Source organism: Physeter macrocephalus, chromosome 16 (assembly GCF_002837175.3).
Source record: "Physeter macrocephalus isolate SW-GA chromosome 16, ASM283717v5, whole genome shotgun sequence".
In the NCBI taxonomy this organism is placed as follows: Eukaryota; Metazoa; Chordata; class Mammalia; order Artiodactyla; family Physeteridae; genus Physeter; species Physeter macrocephalus.
The window spans coordinates 68966047-68989641 of NC_041229.1; the positions used below are offsets into that span (position 1 = coordinate 68966047).

A 23595-nucleotide genomic window follows, 5' to 3' on the forward strand; every position below is an offset into this window, starting at 1 on the left:
TTGAGTGAAGCTGGGTGTTGGTGTTGAGATGGAGATCTCTGGGAGATTTTTGCCATTTGATATTACGTGGAGCTGGGAGGTCTCTTGTGGACCAGTGTCCTGAAGTTGGCTCTCCCACCTCAGAGGCACAGAACTGACTCCTGGCTGCAGCACCAAGAGCCTTTCATCCACACGGCTCAGAATAAAAGGGAGGAAAAGGAGAAAGAAAGAGAGAGGGAGGGAGGGAGGAAAGAAAAAGAAAGGAAGAAAGGAAGGAAGGAGATAGAATAAAATAAAATAAAGTAAGATAAAATAAAGTTATTAAAATAAAAAATTTTTGAGAAAAAAAAATTTTTTAGTAAAACAAAAAACGGACGGACAGAACCCTAGGACAAATGGTGAAAGCAAATCTATACAGACGAAATCTCACACAGAATCATACACATACACACTCACAAAAAGAGGAAAAGGGGAAAAAATAATATATATTGCTCTCAAAGTCCACCTCCTCAATTTGGGATGATTCATTGTCTATTCAGGTTTTCCACTGATGCACGGTACATCAAGTTGATTGTGGAGATTTAATCCGCTGCTCCTGAGGCTTCTGGGAGAGATTTCCCTTTCTCTTCTTTGTTCGCACAGCTCCTGGGGTTCACCTTTGGATTTGGACCCGCCTCTGCGTATAGGTCGCCTGAGGGCCTCTGTTCTTCGCTCAGACAGGACGGGGTTAAAGGAGCAGCTGATTCGGGGGCTCCGGCTCACTCAGGCCGGGGGGAGGGAGGGGCACGGAGTGTGGGGCGAGCCTGCGGCGGCAGTCGGGGGGCCCCGGCTCACTCAGGCCGGGGGGAGGGAGGGGCACGGAGTGTGGGGCGAGCCTGCGGCGGCAAAGGCCAGCATGACATGGCACCAGCCTGAGGTGCGCCGTGTGTTCTCCCGGGGAAGTTGTCCCTGGATCACGGGACCCTGGCAGTGGCGGGCTGCACAGGCTCCCGGGAGGGGAGGTGTGGATAGTGACCTGTGCTTGCTCACAGGCTTTTTCGTGGCGGCAGCAGCAGCCTTAGCGTCTCATGCCCGTCTCTGGTGTTCGCACCGACAGCCGCGGCTCACGCCCGTTTCTGGAGCTCCTTTAAGCAGCGCTCTTAATCCCCTCTCCTCGCGCACCAGGAAACAAAGAGGGAAGAAAAGGTCTCTTGCCTCTTCGGCAGCTCCAGACTTCTCCCGGACTCCCTCTCGGCTAGCCGTGGTGCACTACCCCCTTCAGGCTGTGTTCACGCAGCCAACCCCAGTCCTCTCCCGGCTTCCCACCGAAGCCTGAGCCTCAGCTCCCAGCCCCTGCCCGACCCGGCGGGGGAGCAGACAAGCCTCTCGGGCTGGTGAGTGCCGGTCGGCACCGATTCTCTGCGGGAATCTCTCCGCTTTTCCCTCCACACCCTGTGCTGCACTCTCCTCCGCGGCTCCGAAGCTTCCCCCATCCGCCACCCGCAGTCTCCGCCCGCGAAGGGGCTTCTAGTGTGTGGAAACCTTTCCTCCTTCACAGCTCCCTCCCACTGGTGCAGGTCCCGTCCCTATTCTTTTGTCTTTGTTTATTCTTTATTCTTTTGCCCTACGCAGATACTTGGGGAGTTTCTTGACTTTTGGGAGGTCTGAGGTCTTCTGCCAGCGTTCAGTGGGTGTTCTGTAGGAGTTGTTCCATGTGTAGATGTATTTCTGATGTATCTGTGGGGAGGAAGGTGATCTCCGCGTCTTACTCTTCCGTCATCTTCGCAGCTCTCTGATGATCCTTTTTTATTTATCATTTTTGGAAAGAAAGGTCTCATTAAAAGCTTCAATAATTATCCTTCAAGCATAGTAGTAGAAAGGGAATAAAATTGTAGGGAGATAAATCTGAGTTCAAATTCTAGCTCTGCAGTTTCCTAGCTGACACCTGAGAGAACTTGGCTAACAATGTCCCTGTATTATTTAGGAGTGCAAAAAAGAAATAGAATTCACTCCAAGGTGGTTCAAATAAAAAGACTTTAATGAAGAATCTACTTTGAGAGAATGAGCGGGGTTAAGATGGTGGACAAGGGGTGGTTAGGCAACAAGAGACTAGTAACTATGGAAAGCTGTTACCTCACCTGAGTCTGATGGAACAAGGGTGGAAATGGTGTGTTCAGAGTCACAGCTGAAGTTGTGAAGGGAAGACCATCTGGTTAAGACCTGTAGTCATGGAGGCAGCAGAGAAGAAATAATCACCTCTCTCTCGTCCCAAACTCTGCTTTCCTACTGTCATCTCCCAGCCTAAGTGGAAACCAGCTGCATGGGAGCTCGGGAGATGCAGTGTAGGGCCCAGCCTCCGCAGGGTGGTGAGGAGGGCAAAGAAGGTATCTGGAAGGCAAATACAGAATAATTAGTATAATCGCTGAGCCTCAACTTCCCCATATATAAATGAGGTTACTTGCAAAATTGTTGTGATTTTACATGGCTGCCGAGCACCCGCCATATTGCTAGCACATAGTAGTGTTGATAATAACAGTAGTAAATGATAATAATTATAAGATGGTGTAGAATAATGATTAAGAATCCTTAAAGTTTTGGAATGAGGCAGATCTGAATTTAATTTGTCTCTGCCACTTACTAATCATGTGACTCTCGGCAGGTTACTTCACCTTTTTAGTCTCTGTTGTGTCAATTGTAAAATGAGGAAATAAGGCTTACCACAAAGAATTCTAGTAAAGATTAAAGAAGACATTAGGTATTAGGCATCTAACATAGTGCTGGGACATACCTTACTGTCTAAGTCACCAGGGCTGTAATCATATATTTTGATTGATTAGTAAGAATAGTAGATGAGATTAGTTTCCAAGTAATACTAGTTTCCACCCCCGCCACCCCCCCGCCCCTCACAAACACCTTTTTTTCCCTGCTTGTCAGTTTTTCTGACTGGGGCCCTTATTTGTCAAGGTTACGATCTTAAAGAGTACAGTTTTAGTTTAGCTTTTTGGGGGTCCATTTATTTTATGTTTTTGGTTTCTGTTCAATAAACACAGAGTTAAATGGGCCTAAGCTGGAAGGCATAGAAATAGAAAAAGTTGGAAATACTGAAATTCAATCAATTTCATTAGGCTAGATTTATACATGAAGCTCAAGCAAAATGTCAACAAGAAACATGAGAATAAAGGATATTGTAACGTTAATTCACAGCTGTACCGTAATAGACAATCTTTCAAATTTCACATAAATATCACAGTTCTGTGAGCGTGACTTGAGGACACATATATATTTTTCTTTTTGGCTACATAGGGAACAATGAAATAAAACCTCATTGACGTAATTGAACCTGATAACATCTCCTGGTCGTGCTGCTGATGCTTCTCTGTGGTATTGGTGGTTTTGTAGAGCTCTGTAAAGCATGTTGGACTTATAAACATATTCAAATAGAAACTTTTATCAGGATTCAACTTTTTAACCACAAAGAAAAGCTGAATTTATATAAAGGCACAGTCTTGGCTTTACTTTATCAAATCAACTAAAAGAATTTTTTAAATAGTATGCACCTCACATATTACTTAACTTATGAGAAAATGCTGTTTTAAAAATTATTTTTGAACAGGTAACTACAGTGTGTGAAAATATGTACTAATTTCTGATGCTGTATTGTATTTGAGTTTAGATGGAAACAGACAAATGTAATATTGGAAGCTCCTAAAAACAGCAATTAAAATTTCATACTTTCATTAAATGATGTCTTATAGTATAATAGAACCATGTTTTGAGAACATACCATAGCCACTAAAACTTCCTTTTTTTACTCAAAATTTAGCAGTATTTGAATTATTTATTCTTATATTTAAATTATTTATAGGATCTACTTTGGTATTGAGATTGACGTTTAGATGCCTAAGGTTTTGCTGACTTGGGAACAGTTTATATACAGAGCATATACTGTCTACTTGGAAGTAAAATTTTAAAAGAGCTACATATTATATATTATATAGGAGGAATGAATGCTTCTACCAATGTTTCTTAAACTTTTAATATCCATGCACCATCCACTATGTATTCAGTATACGTGGCAGGCACCTACCAATATTAGATAAACGTATAAAAATGATTCATAATTTTTAAAAACTAAAATAAGTACATTATCAGTGAACATTGTTTGCAATATTAAAGGTATTTCTGTTTCAGCTCACTGATGAGTAAATAGGCTGTGCGTTGTAGATTCAGCACATATATCCAACCAGATTCTTTTCTTTTCTCTATTTCTCTTAAATTAGAAAAATTCAAGCAAAATTATAATTTACAGTGGAAAGAAGCAAGTGGTTTTTTTGGTTGTTGTTTCTGAATACTCAAATTCAACATGGACCCTCGAATCATAAAGAGATTTCTCACTGAAGATTACTTTCCAGGCTGTGTCACTTGCTAAGTTAATGGTCATTGTCATGCTTAAAAACTTGAGAAATAGAAGTTCTTTGCATTTTTTTGACTACTTCTATTTGCTATTTATAGTTTTTATTTGCACTCCATTTTCCCACAGCACACTGAAAAGATGTACCTTCTGTGGCCAAAAATTGAGTGCATTTACACTTATGCTATTCCTTTAACACTGAATCGTGCCCAGCATGTGTGTTTTAACTACCAGCTGTTTTCTGTGAATAAAGCAATGGTAGATCTGCAGTTAAGAGATATTCTAATTGTTTAGCAAGGCTCTTCCTTGCTGTACAGATTCTCTCAGAACTGATTCCAGCACATGTTTTCAAGTCTCTATCATAGTTTACAAAACAGGAAAAAAAAATCATATTTTGTAGTATGGGTTTTTCAGTGATAAACACATAAAAAAGTTGGCTGCCATCTTTTGCTGTGTGTATTGCACATAAACCAAGAGCGGATTTGGATTCATCACGTGAGTGCATTTACCTACCAGTAAAGTAAAATATCTGCTGTGTACAAATATGACAGTAATTACTCTTTTACCTTATATGCCTTTTCAGTTCTGTGATGTCCCAAGGTGTCACATAGTAAATACATTTTGGAAATATTTTGGTCCGTTCTCTCTTCCAGCATAATGTTTATCATCTGTGTGGCTAGTTTTACAAGTCTCTCAGCAACAGTTTATCTTTTTTATACGCTTTTCCTATGAGGAGCACAGAATCTGAATGGTGCCTCTAGTTTATGTCATTTCTGTTTTAGGAACAAAAATCTTCAGTTTCATATAAGAAAGCATTATGTGATTGTTCTATAAAAGTTCTACTGGTTTACCAAAAAGTCTTCACATTTTGTCTGAATGTCATAAAAGTTTCAAAGTGGACAACATTCAGAAGAATATAAGGTGAATGAATTGCGAGTCTAAAAAAAAAATCCAGTTTTTAGATGGTCACTGTTGTATGACTTAGTAATATTTTTTTTATGGGTTTGTGTGGTATTATCACACGCACAGATTTTTAGTCAGACTGCATTAGAGTCTTGCTCTTGATTCAGGCTTAGCATTTATTCTGAGTTTTGTTACTATTTTTATTAGTACCTTAAGCTTTAGGAAACCAATTTTGAGCCATTTATTTTTTGGATTGGAGACATAATGTAACAATGCAAAAACTGCAAATTCAATAGATATAAACAATAATATTCAAATGACACGAAAATACTTTACCTAGGATGATTTGTAGTCATGCAGAATAATGCAGGCCTTAGGGCACCTGCCTCGCTTTTCAGTATGTATGGTTGGGAACTCCCTGGTGGTCCGGTGGTTAGGACTCTGCGCTTCCACTGCAGGGAACATGGGTTCGATCCCTGGTCAGGGAACTAAGATGCAACAAGCCGCTTGGCCAAAAGTTTTTAAAAAAATAAAAGATAAAAACAAAATATAATTGTTAAGATGATGATATTTCTGTGGAAATCAGAATTAATCTTGCAGTTCACAATGTTGAAATATATGTAAACTAAATTGGTTCTTCCCCCACCCTAAATATTCCAGACCCCTGAGGAACAACTAGTGATTCACAGATTTGATTAATAATGGCTAATACTCTATTACTGTTTCTTAGTTTAAAATTTTATCTATCTGCTAATATTATAGAGGTATTGAGCAATATTTTCATTAAGGATTTTGCTCCTTCGGAAGTTACGCACTCTACCCTTTATCATTAGTTCTACTGTACGGGATCATTCCTATCAAGTAGAAACAAGCTCTAGAACCTACCATTTTAACAACAAAAGTATTATTCCCACATTCTTTTCTGGCTATTGCTCCATTTCATTCTTGCCATGTATAGCACATTTCCTCAAGAGTTTACTCTAGTCACTGTCTCTACTACTTTTACCAGTTTAGACACTAAGGACAAAAAACACTATCGACCCACCATTATCTTTGAACATTACCAGTAACTTTGAAGTTCCCTGTATGCCACTCCCAGATCCAGTTTTCTTCTCCCTTACAGATGATAACCATCCTGAACTTCTTCATAGTTTCCTGTATGTTTATATTTCTAAAAAGTATATTTCAATGAATATTTTATTTTATATTGTATGTAATTATACTGTATGTATCCTCTTGTGACTTTTCTCATTCAACATTATGTTTTTAAGATTCATTCACATAGGTTGTAGCTATCCTTCTTTCATTTTCACTATTGTATTCCACTGCATAAATGTACCAAAATTTCCCCATTCTGTTATTGATGGACATTTGGGTCGTTTTTAGTTTTCTTGCTGCCCCAAACAGTGCAGCTCTGTGCATCCATGTTCTTGTCTCCTGGCATCAAACTATATAGAAAAGGATCAAGCTTTGGGGTTTTTGCCCCAATCTGCTTTTGTAAAATATACTAAAATCAACTCAACAATATCAAATTGATATAAAAATTTCTGAACATTTACTCTTCATTTCTGTACTTTCTCATTGTGGACCACACCTTGAATAACACTGCTGTAAGATGTACCTAGCTGCAGCTGTAAGATTCCTGGATTCTACATCTTCTATTACTTATGCAGGAAATTTTGTTTTCTCAAAATCACTGATATTCTAGTTGTTCAATTTACACAGAAGGCAGTCTACCAGCGATTTGTGGCTTTCACTGTATCTCTTTTTGGTTCCTAATATGCAGGGGATTTCAGACTAAGACCTGCTGCTTTTTGGCAAATGTATTTTTGATCGCAGAGAAAGTGACTATAAATAAGGTTGATCTACTGCTTAAGAGTTATTCAAAGCCAGATAGCAAGTGGGAGGCAAGGAAGACTCAGTGTTAAGAAACCCTCCTAATGAAAGTATGCTGGAGTTAGCAAGAAATCAACTTCTACTCAGACTAATGATTAGGAGAAATGAGGTGTAGGTATGTCACCGTTTGATGGTATCATTGTAGAAGAAATGTGGAGGTACGGATTGGATAATAGTATGTTAGGCAAATATGCAGACTCAGACGCAAATCTCATAGGTAATCTTTAATGATCTATCCTGTGGTTCTGTTTTCACTCCTGTTCATTCTGTACTTTTTAAAGTGAACTTAAGAAAACATCAGATTTACAAATGTCATGATGATGGGAAGAATGGTGAATAGGCTAGTCGACATTCCACTCTCCAAAGAAACTTGGACAGGCTGAAATCAGGACTGAAGTAAAGTACTGCAGTTGGGACTAAAAAGCCAGTTGTGTAAGAATAGCATGCAGAAAATGGAGCGTGTATATCAAGTATAAAAGAAATTTAGGGATTTTAGGTTATTTTAATCTTAATGTGAATGTTCTTAGGAAGTTATTAATGTCTTAAACTGCATTAATATCTCTAGAATCTAGAGTTTATGCTGGTTAAATCACAACCTGAAATAATTATATGAGGACCACACTTAGGGCCATATAAAATACTGTATAAATTTGATGAGTCTACTAATATATATTATGTACTTTGCATGTAGCTGTACCATAGCCATTTTGCAGGTACTGGTCCATGAATTTTGTAAGTGGTCTGGATTTTCTTTGGGAAGAGGTAGGTTTCTCTTTACTGGCAAGAGATAACCTTCTGCAAGGATGGTGATAATGTCAATTGACAATTTTTAAAAGGGGTCAGCAAGCTATAGCCCACTGACCAAATCCTGCCAGGAACATGTTTTTGTATGGCCACTGAGCTAAGAATGTTTTTTTGTTTTGTTTTGTTTTGCATGTTAAAGGGTTGTAAAACAAAAACAAAAACGAAAGAATATGCCATGGAGACCTTATGTGGCTTGCAAAGCCTAAAATATTTACTATTTGTACCTTTACAGAAAAAAAATCTGCTATCTCCTATTTAAATATCAGACCAATGAAAGAGTAGATAACATTTTATGATCTTTTGCAATCAGGATCCTTACAACCAAGGACAAGAAACGACACAAATATTTCAGTACATAGAAATTGTGATTGTATTACAAATTAACTAGGCTTATGTTCGATACTAGGGTTCAAAGCCATGTAGAAAATCACAATTATAATCAATTATTTAGGCAAAAGGAGGAGACCTATTTATTACTTAAGTAAAACTTAAAAGAAATTTAGGATTAATGGTAGGTAGCAGTTATAGCTTGCCAAATTTAAGCTAATTTTATCTTCTAGAGCAGTGACTATTAGATGGGGAAGTAGCCACACGGCCTGCTAGGAAGAGAAGGGCAGGAAAAAACTAGTCTGGTACTAAGAAGTTACCATTCAGAATCTATAAAGGAGAAAAACAGGAAAACTAATTATCTGCGAATCAAAAGGGTTGTGTGTAGCTTTTTATAAATCCATTCCTTTATGCTTAATCTAAACCAAGGGCAAGCTTTTTAAAGTGCTTTTGACAGAAGTGCCTTATTGGTAAGGAAATAGCACCACCTACTGACACTAGTTTAAAACGACAAATTATGAGCCTTTGGAGAGGGTAGGGAGGGGGAAGAATGGTGATTTGTCATTTTTCTTGTATTTTTAGTGAATGGATGTGCTTCTGGATTTATATGTTCAGTTCTGTGGTAATAGATATTTTGAATCTATATTTTGAATATAGATTAGTTTAGTGACTTTATCCTGACTCTTCTTTTGATTTCTCAATCACAGATTGTGTAATTAATAAAATATTCCATCTAGAGATAATTTTTATTCTATTCTTCCCAATTCCTCTCCCAAACTTTAAGGTATTTTAGGTATCTGTAATTGAAAATGCTCCATTTTGTCTTTACATATATTTATTTATTTATGGTTTGTAACTAAGTGAACTCTTTTTTTTTTTTTTTTTTCCAGATGATTCTTTGGGATTGGGACTTAAAGCAGTGGTATAAACCTCACTATCAGGTAAATATACGTGATATCACTAATAATTAATATCTGTAATCAAATTTTTGACATAGAAATCTTGTGAATGTAACTTTAATTTATATGCCGTAAGATTTTTCTTTAGCTGAACTAAAATAACCAGAACTTCATTTAGGTAGTTTTTTAAAAATATATTTTAGGGCTTCCCTGGTGGCGCAGTGGTTGAGAGTCCGCCTGCCGATGCAGGGGATACGGGTTCGTGCCCTGGTCCGGGAGGATCGCACATGCCACGGAGCGGCTGGGCCTGTGCACCATGGCCGCTGGGCCTGCGCGTCCAGAGCCTGTGCTCCGCAACAGGAGAGGCCACAACAGTGAGAGGCCCGCATACCACAAAAAAAAAAAAATATATATATATATATATATTTTTATCACTAATAATATCTGTAATCAAATTTTTGACATAGAAATCTTGTGAATGTAACTTTAATTTATATGCCGTAAGATTTTTCTTTAGCTGAACTAAAATAACCAGAACTTCATTTAGGTAGTTTTTTAAAAATATATTTTAGGGCTTCCCTGGTGGCGCAGTGGTTGAGAGTCCGCCTGCCGATGCAGGGGATACGGGTTCGTGCCCTGGTCCGGGAGGATCGCACATGCCACGGAGCGGCTGGGCCTGTGCACCATGGCCGCTGGGCCTGCGCGTCCAGAGCCTGTGCTCCGCAACAGGAGAGGCCACAACAGTGAGAGGCCCGCATACCACAAAAAAAAAAAAATATATATATATATATATATATATTTTTTTTAATTGTAAGGGAAAAGAAAATAAGAAACCAAACTTATATAAATAGGTATTTTAAAAATGTTGCTAATATAATCTGGGCTCATCTATATTAAATGTGAGGCTCTTTTCCCCCCAGTTCACTCCACCTAGAGTTATTGATAAATGTACAGAAAATTGTACAGCTCAATGAATTTTCAAAAATTAAACATCCCATATAACTAGTACCCATAACAAGAAATAGAACATTACCAGCGTCCCACAAGCCTCAGTTGTGTGCCATTCTAGTCATTACCTATGTTTCCAAAGAAAATCCCTATCCAGACTTCTAGCAATTAGTTTTCTTTATTTATGAACTTTATGTATATGGAATCATACAAAATGTACTTTTTAAAGATTTTTTGATCACTTTATGTTGTTATCAGTAGAATTAAAAATAGAAGTATAGGAGAAAAAAGGAAAATCATTCAAACATCAAGGAATAACTATGTTAACTTTGTTAACTTTTGATATATATCTTTATAGATCTTTTCCTAGTTTTCCATTGTATTGAAACGTATGGTTTATATAATTCTAGTCTACAAAGATTGTAATATTATGTTTCATATGCTTTTGAAACCTGATGTTTTTCACACTAATAGATAAATATTAATAAAAATCAAATCTTTGTCATTTGTGTTTACAGACATATTACTTCTATTGTCCCAACATAAAATTTTGAAAAATGAACACCCCTTTGAATGGTTGATTCTTATTTTTAAACTTTAAATGGAATAGCCACAACAGCCCATTAAGAAAAAAATATTCTCTGGTGTAACTGTTACAGTCAGATGATGTGAAGAAGGCCACATCTGACCTAAAAGGGGCTGGGGTTTCTTGACCTAAATAGTGGCCTTTGTCATCAGTCATATTCACCAAGATCCTCAGTTTCCAATTAAAAGAGTATCTACCTAAATTACTGGTAAAATCTAAAGATAAGTAAGCAGTAATGGTTGAGAGCATGGGCTTGTGGTCACACAGACTTTTATTTCTTTTATTTCTCTCTTCTCCTACCCTCCTTCTCTCCCTAATAATCCTTTTTTTAAAAATCAAAGTCTAGGGAATTCCCTGGTGGTCCAGTGGTTAGGACTCAGCACTTTCACTGCCATGGGCCTGGGTTTGATCCCTGGTCAGGGAACTAAGATCCCGCAAGCTGCACCGAACGGCCAAAAAAAAAAAATTGAAGTGTAACGCTCATATATAAAAGTGCACAAGTCATAACTGTATAACTTGATGAATTTTCTCAGAGTGAATATATACATGTGACCATTTTTCAGATGAAGAATTCAGCACCCCAAAAGCCCCCTATGCTCCCCGCCTAGTCATCAACTTCTCCCAAGCGTCCTTTCAAACCTGATTTCTGTCATCACAACTTAGTTTTTCTTGTCTTTTTCTGAATTGTATATAAATGGAATCACTCATATGTATTTTCTGACTTGCTTCTTTCAAAATTTATCTGTGAGATTAATTCATGTTATTATACATAGTAGTAATTCATCCATTCTCATTCTATTTAGTATTTCATTGAATGAATATACAGTTAATTCATCCATTCTATAGCAGATTGACATTTGTTTTATTTTTCAGTTTTTTGTCTATTGCAAGTTATGCTGCTGAAACATTCTTGATGTCTTTTGTTGGATATATAGAGTGCATTGCTGGGTCATAGGGTATACATGTGTATGTTCAGTTTTAGTAGGAAGCACCAGATAATCTTCCAAAGAGGTTGTATCACTTTTACCCAACCATCAGCAGTATATGGATGTTTCAGTTGCTCTGCATCTTTGCCAACACTTGGTAGTGTCTGTTTTAAATCATTCTGGTAGCTGTTAAAGAATATCCATTGTGGTTTTAGTATTTGTATTTCATTGATGGCTCATCAAGCTGAGAATCTTTTTATGTTAATTTGCTACTCAGATATCCTCTGGTAAAGATCTTTTCCCCATTTTTTCCACTGATTATCTACCTTTTACTTAGTGATCAGTAGGAGCTCTTTATGTATTTTGGACATGAATATATATATTCATAAAAAAAATCTTCTCCCTGTCTGTGGCTTATCATGGTGTCTTATTAAAAGTACTCCATCAGTCACTTCCTTTTATGCCAACTTATCATTCCCTTTTTGTCTAGTGATTTTTTTGTGTGTGTCCTATTTAAGAACACTCTGTCTTGGGCTTCCCTGGTGGCGCAGTGGTTGAGAGTCCGCCTGCCGATGCAGGGGATGTGGGTTCGTGCCCCGGTCTGGGAGGATCCCGCGTGCCGCGGAGCGGCTGGGCCCGTGAGCCGTGGCCGCTGGGCCTGCGCGTCCGGAGCCTGTGCTCCGCAACGGGGGAGGCCGCAGCAGTGGGAGGCCTGCGTACCGCCAAAAAAAAAAAAAAAAAAAAAAAAAAGAACACTCTGTCTACCTCCTGGGCTGTGTCTACTCTCTGGGTTGTGTCTACTCTCTTCTGTTACCTCCTAGCAGTTTTATTGTTTTACTTCTCATCTTTAGATTTGTAATGCATCTAGAATTGATTTTTCTGTATGGTGTGATTTATAGATCAAGACATTTTTTTCCCATATGGTTATCCATTTGACCCAGTTCCAGTTGTTGAACAAAATACACATTCTTTCTTCTTTGCACTGTATTATAACCTTTGTCATATATCAAGTGACCATATGTAGATTTGTTTCAGGACTTTCTCTTCTGGTCTGTTTGTCAATTTGTTTTTCCTGAAACACTGATACCACACTCATTAATTACTGTAACTTTATAATAAGTCTTGACATCTGATAGTATGTTCTCCAGCATTGTTCTTCTTCAAAGTTATCTTGACTATTCTTTAATAAACTTGAAAATTTCCACACACAAAAAAAATACTGCTAGGATTTTGATTGAGACTATATTGACTCTATAAATCAGTATGAGGAGAATTTACATCTCATAATACTGAGGCTTTCAATCCATGAAAATGGTATATTCCTTCACTGATCTGTATCATCTTTATCTTAATAATGTTTTTAGTGTAGGGGTCATGCATATTTTGTTAGATTTATTCCTAGATATTTAATTTTTTAAATTGCAAAACATTGTAAAAGGTATCAATTTTTAGAAGTTCCATGTTTTTAATAGTTTGTGCTGCCTCATAGAAGGTCAGTTGATTTTTATATATTGATTCTTGTATCCAGTGTCCTTGTTAAATTTATTTATTCTAATATCTTGTCTGAGGATTCTTTTAGAGTCTTTAGGGATATAATAATGTCATCAATGAATAAGGCAGGTTTATTAATTTATTTCCAATCCTTTGCCATTTTTCTTTCATAACTGTACGGTTTAGGATCTTTAATGCAGTGTTGAATACAAGTGTTACTAGTAGGCAGCCTTGTCCTGTTCATGAACTCAGGGAGAAAATATTCAATATGTTCACCACTAATGTTTTCTATAGATACCCTTTATCAGATTAAGAAAGTTCTATTCTAATCCCATTTTACTAAAAACTATTTTCTTTTAAGTCATAAATGGGTGTAGAATTTTATCAGATGCTTTTTCTGCACCTACTGAGATGATCCCTGGATTTTCCCCCATTTATTCTATTGATGTGGTAAATTATATTGTTTTATTTTTGTGCCTGTGTTGAACCATCCCTGGAATCCCAGAATAAAGCAAATTTGATCAAGAAGTATTTTCTTTTTAAAAATATGTATCAGGGACTTCCCTGGTGGTGCAGTGGTTAAGAATCCGCCTGCCAATGCAGGGGACACGGGTTCGATCCCTGGTTCAGGAAGATCCCACATGCCGTGGAGCATCTAAGCCCGAGCGCCACACCTACTGAGCCTGCGCTCTAGAGCCGACGTGCCGCAACTACTGGAGCCTGCGTGCTGTAGGGCCTGTGCTCCGTAACAAGAGAAGCCACCACAATGAGAAGCCCGTGCACCGCAACGAAGAGTAGCCTCTGCTCGCCACAATTAAAGAAAGCCTGTGCACAGCAACGAAGACCCAACTAAGCCCCCCCCCAAAATATATATATATATATACACACACACACACATACACATATATATATATCACTGGATTTTATTTATTAATATTTTGAATCTATGTCTACATGAGAGAATTGGCCTATTCTTGTTTTTCATCATGTTTTTGGTATAAAGGTTATACTGGCCTCATAAAATAAGGTGGGAAATTACTTTTCTGTTATCTAGAAGAGTCTGGTAAGATGGGTTTCATTTCTTCCTTTGGAAGAATACTCTGGTGATGCTATCTCAGTTTGGAGCTTTTCTAAAGGGCAAGTTTTAAATTATTAAGTTTCTTTAATAGTTTTAGGACTATTCAGGTTTTCTGTCTCTTCTTATAACAGTTTGGTTAGTGGTGTTTTTCTCGGAACTCCTTTTGTTTTGTTTCCTCCAGCATTGAGACTGCTGAAAACTATATTTTACTTTCAAAATAGAAATCTTTCTGAGGATTTCTGCTTGGTTTCTCCATCTCTTGGCCACTGTTTACAGATTGGCAAATATCTTCAGGGGAAAAGCAGCTCTGAATTCAAGCTTGCATCTTTGTTCTTCCCTTCTCTCTGGGATCTTGCTTGGCATTTAAAGCTCTCTCTGTCTTTATAACCCTGAATTCCAGTTTTGGTCTCCCAGCATAGAGCTGTTTCCTAGCCTCTTAACTGCTCTGCTTCTCATCTTCTCTGCCCCATGTCAGCTATGAATCAGTAGCAAATTCTGTGAAAGGAAAAGCACAGAATATTGGGTTCATTTCAATCTTTTCTCTTAACTCTAGGTTCTTGTTTTTTCAAGCCCTGGCTGCTTGACTGTGTTCTGATACCCTGAAATGGATGCTATTTCTATTTTATTTTGGCTTTTCTAGACCTATTGTTCTAGGCAGAAGAGTTAGTCTGATACAGACTCGTCCCTCCCAGCTGAAAAATTAGGCAAGCCTTTTAAGACACTTTGAACCTATTTCCTCATCTATAAATTGGGAATAATACCAGTTTCCTCAGAGGGCTGATTAAAATAATAATATGTGCCTGGTACATAGTAGCACACAAAAATATAAGCTGATATTATATTAATTTCAATAATAATAAATACTAAGCATCTCTGAAATTATAGTATAAGAGATGAGTTAGCAAATTTTTTCGTATAAAGGGCTATATAGCAAATGTTTTAGCATTTGTAGGGACATACAGCCACCTACTCCTCCCCCTCCTCCACTCCCACAGTAACTGTTAAAATGTAGTATTCTTGGCTCTGTGTACAAAAACAAGAGTTTGCCAAATATAAGCCAAATGGGAAATAAGAATTTAAGTTAAACTTTTAAAGTTATAGCAAATAATTTGAATATTCCATTCGATCTGACGTAAGTCAGATGATGTCAGTCTCTTGCTCACTATGCTCCTATCTCACCAAAAATAAAAGCTAAAGTCCTAATCATGGACTTAAAAGACCCTGCACAATATGGTCCCTTCCTTTACTCCCTTTTACTTCTCTGACCTCATCTTCTGCTTTCTCTTTCATTTACTCTGCTGCCGCTACACTGGCCTTGTTATTCCTCAAACAAGCCAGGCAGGCTTCTGCCTCTGCATCTTTGCAGGCACTAGTCTGTGTGTCTGGAATGCTCTTTTCTCACACTTTTGTCAGGTCTTAACATCATAAGTACTGCCTTCTTTTTAATGCCTTCCATCACTTCTTTTTTCCTTTTCTTGCTTTATTTCTCTTTGACCGCCTCAAAATCCATGACTCTCATTGTCCATATTCCTTAGCCTGGAATCTGATGTTATCAAATATTGGTTCCAACATGCCTTTCCAACCTTATCTTCCACTGCTCTTTTAACAAAAAAAAGTATATATATATATATATATATATATATATATATATATATATATATATATATAGACTATACTTAAAAAATTTTACATTCACCTGTACATCGCTATTTCACCACTTTTGTACCTTTATTTATGCTCTCTCCTTCTTGAAGTATGAGTTCCCCCAAATACATTTTGTTTGTTTTTATTGTAAAAAATTATTTTTTCCTAATCTTTCTGAGTAAAATCCTACCAAATGAACAGCTCAGCTCAAATGCCACCCTTACCATGATGTTTCTGTTAATCACTCAGATTAAAGTTATCTATATATTCTTTGAACTCTGGTACCATTTTATCTGTATTTTTATCACACCACTTTCCATAATAATATTTATTGCCCTTTACCTATATATTCTATACATTGCTTTATGTGTTCTGCATGTATCATCAGATATAATTCTCCTTGATACTCTCTGCTAAGTACCAGTATAAACTCTGGAAATAACGCAAGAGGAGAGCAAAGGAGAACTCTGAAAAATGCAAAGAGGAGAAATTAGGGACCCCAGTAACAGAGGAACAACATAGTGTGACGGGGTGTCTTATAACTGTCACCCAACAGCAAATGTTGGGGTAATGCAGACTCCCAGCCTAACCACAGAATGTGATGCAGGTAGGCTCTTCCTTTCCTTAAAATTGAATGAGAGTCTTGCCGACAACACCAAGGGGGAATTGATCAGGAACTCCATTGACATTAAGTGGCCAGGGAAGTATGGTTATTCCCTACTAGGCATGAGACTCCCCTTCCCCAATGAGACAGAGGGTGGCCAGGTCTCCACAACACAGGTGCCTAGCCCAGAAAGTGCTCTTTGTCCTTGTGGCTTGGAGACTCCCTTCCCCGACCTAGAGGCACCAGATAGCCCAACCTGAGGAAGCTCCCCAGCAACTCTCACCCGCAGCACCAGCAGGGACCAGTGGAAACGCTAGTGGCACCAGGAGAAAATCAAGCAGACGGAAAATACCACTGTGAATGCCCTGAGAATTAAATTTTCGTTAGAACGACAGCCTGAAAAAGTAGACTAGGACTTGGTGCTAAATCTAAAGAGGAAGACCACCTCCTACTACAAAAGATTTAAATAGGACCCAGAGTCTTCTAGCATAGTTACCAAAATGTTGATAAAATTTTGAAAATCACCTGTCATACCAAGAACCAGGAGAATCACAACTTAAATGAGAAAAGACAGTCAATGATTAACACCAAGATGATCGGATTTGGAATTGTCTGATAAAGAATTTTAAAGCGACCATCATAAAAACATCCTAACAAGCAATTACAAATTCTCTTGAAACATATAAACAAAGTAGAAACTCTTATCAAAAAAATAGAAGTTACCACAAAAAAAAAAGAAGGGAAGTTATAGAACTGCAAAATGCAATAATGGAAATAAAAAACTTGTAAAATGGTCTCAATAGAGTGGTGATGACAGAGCATAGAATCTGTGAGCTTGAGGATAGATCAGTAGAATTTACTCAATTTGAACAACATTGAGAAAATAAATGGAAACAAAATGAACAGAGCCTTCAGGACCTGGTGGACAATAACAAAAGATCCAACATTCATATCATCAGTGTCTGAGGAGAGAGAGTGGGTTTGAAAAAGTATGTGAAGAAATAATGGCTGAAAACTTCCCAAATTTTGCAAAAGATGTAATTCTGCAAATTCAAGAAGCTGAGTGAATCCCAAATAGGATCAGTGCCCCCCGCCCCAAATCTACTCCAAGATATGTCAATTAAACTTTTGAAAACTAAAAGCAAAGAAAATATTTTGAAAGCAGCCAGAGAGAAATAACACACTGCATATAAGGGAACACCAATTTAAATTACAACAGATTTCTTATTTGGGTGTGGGAAAACAGATACTGTTATATACAATTTGTGGAGGTATAGGTTTGACCAACATATGCAAGGGTAGTTTTATAGTGATTTTGGTTTGGCTCATTTACTTTGGTTCAGTAGTTCAAGTTAGGGGAAGCTATCTGTCAGAAGTATGCTTAATATCTACAGTGACATATAGAGAGAGGTGTTTGCTTATAAAGACTAGAAATAGCTGGGCTATGGCCCAATAATGGGGAACGTTTTAAGATAAAAACTAATACAAAATAACACTTCACAAGGAAAAAGAAAAGAATTCCACAAAGAGCAAAGACATTACTAAGCTAATTGTTGGTCTAACTTTCATAACATTTCTCAATTTCAAAATGTGTTGAGGGTAATTAATAAACAGTGAACTCAATAAATACTTTGAATACTTACGAACACACCCAAATGTAAATTCAAGGCACAATAAAACAAAAGTAACATTTAATTCACTGTTCTGATTATCAGTGCACTTATTTCTGTGGGTAATTGAGTTGAACATAATATATATGTATTTTCAAAAAGTAAAAATTATATCATATATGCATCAATGAAATATTAATTTTAAATTAAAAAAATATATTTCCTATACATTTTTAAGGGCCCAGTGTCCTGTTATTCCTTCCATAATAACTTTTCAGTTCAGTGTTATCACTATCTCCTTTGAACTCTGACACTATTTTTTCTTTTTATCTCATCATTTTCTATAATATGGATAATAATAGTTTGATTTATTGCATTTTAAATATATGTACCATGCATTGCTTTATGTGCTTTACATAGATTATCAGATTTAATTCTCATATCAGCCCTTAATGAGGTAGTTGTTATCCCCATTTTACAGTGAAGAAACTGAAAAGTTCAGATGTTGAATAACTTGCTCCAAGTCATGCAGTTAGGGCTAAAGTCTAGATTTCCAACTCAGATGTCTTTGCAACAAAGCCTTGTCACTATGCTAGACTGCCTCTTATGTGAGGAGTAAATAAAAGAAATGCTGTATATGTTTGAAAGAAATTTTGACATAGAGGAAAGAGAATCATTAATAAATTAATAAAATGCCCAAACTATAGATTCTGAAAGAAACACAAATTTGGTTCCATACTAGTTATAAGGTAAGTCATTAATGAATACCGTTAAATATGAGATACACTAATGAAAAATGTAGAAAAAAAATTAAAGTTCACAATATCTGTTATATCAGCATCAAAAATTTTAAAGTTAGAATCGTACCACTTATCATTTATGCCATGTCCAAATAAATGAAAATTAATATTTAATAGGATTCAAGTACTTAGTTACTGTTAGAGTTAAGTTTTTCTTAAATGTTAAATTTTCTGTGTAACACATATATAATTTTATGGGCTTTTTTTTTTTTTTTTTTTCTTTTCTAGAATTCTGGAGGTGGAAGTGGAGTTGATCTTTCGGTGCTAAATGAGGCTCGTAATATGGTGTCAGATCTTCTGGTTGACCCAGCCCTTCCCCCGCAAGTCATTTCTTCCCTCCGGAGTATCAGTAGCTTGATGGGTGCTTTCTCTGGCTCCTGTAGGCCAAAGATTAATCCTCTCACACCATTTCCTGGATTTTATCCCTGCTCTGAAATAGAGGACCCAGCCGAGAAAGGAGATAGAAAACTTCACAAGGTCAAAATACAGTAATCAGCCAGCCCTGTTTATCACGTTTAATAATGTTTTTGAATTAAAACTGCTCCTTTAAATCTTGGATAAAATAGAATTTCTTTTTAAAGGGCCAGCTTGTTTTCCAGTACATTGAGTTGCTTGGGACTTCAGAGGTAGTCATAATCTCAAATAATTCTAAGCAAGTATTCAGTTTTTATTCTAAATAATATTGCTGTGATTAGCAGTTATAACTTCATCGGTAACAGCTATTTTTTAGTATTGTTATTGTTTTTAAGAAGTAGAGAACAACAGGCAAATTTAATTTCAGGCTGTACAGCAAACTAGTATTCAAATTGTGTCATTATTTTATTCTTTAGAAACCAGAAATTGTTCTTTTTGAACCAAGAAAAAATGATCATTATAATATTCATTTTATGAAATTACACAGCATTATTTTAAACTGATTTTCACATTTTTTGGAACTGTCTCTCCCTACCTCCCACCTACCCACTGGAGATTACTATAGCCCAATAGGCATTGACTTTCCCATCAGTAGATATGGGATTAATTTTTCTTTAAATATCACTGATTCAAAATAGGATTTCCTTTAGAAAATAATAAATACTGTTCTAAATAGGTATACATTATGTCTGTTCAGATTGCTTTTAATTCTTTTATTTGACTATCAATACCTTTACCAGTAGCTAAGATCATAAAACTTAAAGATTTTAAAAAATAGAAATATTTTAGAGATTATTTTAACTACTTTATTCTACTGGCTAAAGAAACTAAGAGAAGATGAAATTCAAACCAGTTAATTTTGTTCATTGTAATAGTGATCTAGAGCTTAGAAAAAGTTAAATATAGTTTTTGGAGAGACTGATCATCAGTTAATTCTGTTAATTCTCAGCATTATTGTATAGAAGTGTTGAAAAATTAAGCAAGCCCGATTAGGGCAAACTTTTGATAATTATTGTTCACAAATCTGGATCATAGGTGGTTATGTGATGCTTTTATTTTTAAAGTGTATCGAGTAGCACCTGCATTACACAAAACCCAATGGTAATTAAGTTATATGGCTTTTTTATTTTTAGCACTCTACCTATGAGAAAGGTTAATTACAAGCAACAAAAAGGGATAGCAATAAATTCATCTATAAAATAACTAATATATTCTTGAGTTAGTTTTCATTTGATATGTTGTTCTTCCTTTGTATTTTCCATTGACATTTGATGTTTAGAATAGTAATTTTAAAAAATAATAATTCTTAAAAATCTTAGTGATAAAAATCACGCTGAGGGAATTCCTTGGTGGCCTTGTGGTTAGGATTTCCGGCTTTTACTCCTGTGGCCTGGGTTCAATCCCTGGTCGGGGAACTGAGATCCCACAAGCCGCATGACAAGGCCAAAAATAAATAAATAAATAACATTGATATCAGTATTACGTTTGTTATTATGTTTACTATGTAGAAAAGTGTACTGTACATTTTAGAAACATTTAAACAATAATATTAATTAAATAGGATGCCTAATTGCCTCATTTCCTGAACATTCTAGGTAATAAGGCTTATTTTGAGTACTAGAATTTACTGATAGGAATAAGTCATATAAGAACCAGGAAGTAACCCTTATTTCTTTTGTGTTCTTTAAAACTTCTTACTTGAATTGCTTATCTAATCTATCTCTGCTTTGGAAAAGAATATACAAAGCCTGATATTACTTCAGAAAAGAGCAAGAGCATTTACGAAAAAATAATTAGTAAGGAAAAGGGAGTTAGAACAGATAATTTAATGTAAATGTCTTATATGTGTATTAAGAACTAAGAAAGATCATATGGACCTAAATTATAGTCATAAAGGATGTTACATAAACAACTTTTTCAATAAATATAACTAACATTGAACCTTTAAAAAATCAACATCCTTGGGAAAACTTGAATATAAATGGTATTTATCTCTGAGATGGTTTTGTGTCTGCTGATAGGGGAAATTTATAAGAAGCAGAAACTGTTTAATGTCAATTTCACAAACACCTATTCACAATGGTCAAAAATGGAATATTCTGGTTAACATTTGGATTAACCGAGAATATTTTCAAACATTAGGGTAAAATATTCTTAATGTGAAAGGTGTTCTGAATTTAATTCAGTCATTAATTCAAAAGGTAGCTCAGAATTCTGCCGTTTAACCTCTATCTATGTACATTAGCATTGTACTGAAAATATATTAGGAAATAGGGATCACTCCTGATCCTAAGCTTGCCCTCTGAAGTCTTTTTTCAGGGTAAATCTTTCATATCTACTTTAAAAATTGTCAGTTGCATATTTCTCATAAAACTAGGAATAAAATGTACAAAAGAAAAAAAATTTGGTTAAACTGTAGGGAGTTCAGAAATCATTTTTTAGTTGGAGGAAGATAAATAGAAGAACAATATAGAATGTTATGTTTGGAGTAAAATTGACAGATTTTCAGAATAAAATATTTTGTTTCTCCTATACATGCTAAAAATGTACGGTTGATCCTTAAACGACATGGGTTTGAACTGTGTGGGTCCACTCAGAGCCGTATCTTTTCCAGGAGTAAATACTACAGTTCTACACCATCTGCAGTTGGTTGGATCCACGGATGTGGAATCCGGATATGGAGGAAGCCCGCATAGGGAAGGCCCACTTGTATGTTATTTATGACACCCAGATTATTCGACTGCACGAGGATCAGTGCCCCTAACCCCCGAGTTGTTCAAGGGTCAACTGTACTTTGTATTGATATTTCCATGGACCATCTTTTACGGCATATTGAAGGATAACGATTTTAACCATCGTTAAATTATTCAACAGGGTCTAAACAGTAGGAATAGTTTAGCAACCCCACAGCTGAGGAGGAGCTCGGGAACCTCAGGTCTGCCACCTATCGACCAGACTTCTCCAAGGTGGGAACGCAATAATGGCAAAAGGCCTCACCAAGAATTTGGCATTTTAAGGTAAAATCCCCAGAACCTTTTCAAGAAACCTGAATCTAATACATCAACTTTCTTTCTGTGAATGAAGTTTGAAATAGTTCTAAAAGCATAAAGGAACACTGGAAGTATTTTAGTATAGGACGGCTTTGTTTGTAACGTGTCCTGATAGAGAAACTGATTCTTAAAAAGAAGGTAATCTCCCTTCTCCCCCAAAATAGGTAAGTTGGGTACAAAGCATGCTGGAGCTTTAAGAACATGAATCAGGGAGGCAGTTTAAGGAAACAAGGATCAATTTAGGATGCAGTACTGGGAAAGCCACGGTAGAGGTGGCCATATTAGGGGCAGTCACCAGTCCACTGCATAGCATTCAGAGGTTGGTCAACAGTTTCTGACTTGTGAAAGGAGGAGCATCCCCAAGGTTCACCCCAGATGTTACCTCAGACGTGAGATGTAACAGGACACTTCTAAGCCCTGTTCCTGCTGGGGAACTAAAACTACTAATATATTGTATATTCTGTTGAGGATTTACTTGGAACTAAACAGTGCTAATCTTACAAAGGAGAGGTGTCAGTAACTGCAAGCAAGTGAGGCTGGGAGATTGCAGGAGCTAAGATCTTCTGAATGTATATATATCCACTTACTCTGATAACAAAGGATTCAATACTTTGCCTTTTAAAGGCCAGGAAAGATATTGATCTCTTGTGTGAGTTATAAGCTTCTATTTAGTCAATTATCTAACCATGTTAATAAAATTGGAACCAGTGTAAATTTCCTGTTAAACCACGTTGTTAGGACTGAGCATGTGTCGTGTTGATACTTTAACTTGGCCTGTGTAGTTACACATTTGAAACAGTAGGTGGCAGTGTTGGATCAGAGCTATTTATCTGTTAAACTATATTAACATTTTATATATGAAATATCAGATCATTGTAATTTTCCAGATTCTTGTATGATTTATTAATTTGAATCTTCTACAGTACATTCAAGTAGATGAACTCCATTTTTATAAAAGAAAAATTGAGTGAAATGATTTATAAAATAGGAATGGATTCAAGTATGAAGAGAACATTACAGGAAAATGAGCTTTGATCCAATGCTTGCCCAGAGCCTAAACAGGATAATGGTTTTTGTTGCTGTCCTTGTTGTTGTTCTGTTAACGGAAGCAGGATATGACGAAGTAAATGACGTTAGGAACTGAAAATATGACAGGTATTTCTTAACCCTGGGAAACATCTTGAGAATACTTTTGAGTTTAAGAAAGAATGATGAAAATGATTCTATTTTTTCATCTTTCCATCAC

At 36.5% G+C, this 23595-nt stretch overlaps 1 protein-coding gene across 4 annotated transcripts in view; it reads left to right on the top strand.

The window, feature by feature from the left end:
- The window catches only part of PDE3B (phosphodiesterase 3B), a 170472-nt gene that overhangs the window by 92757 nt on the left and 54120 nt on the right, over positions 1–23595 (top strand). For all 4 annotated transcript variants that reach the window (XM_028501550.1, XM_028501551.2, XM_055091698.1 and 1 more), the window contains exons 2-4: positions 9190–9240; positions 19114–19362; positions 22174–22316. In XM_028501550.1, the coding sequence (XP_028357351.1) occupies positions 9190–9240; positions 19114–19362; positions 22174–22316 (443 nt within the window). The remainder of the gene's footprint in view (positions 1–9189; positions 9241–19113; positions 19363–22173; positions 22317–23595) is intronic.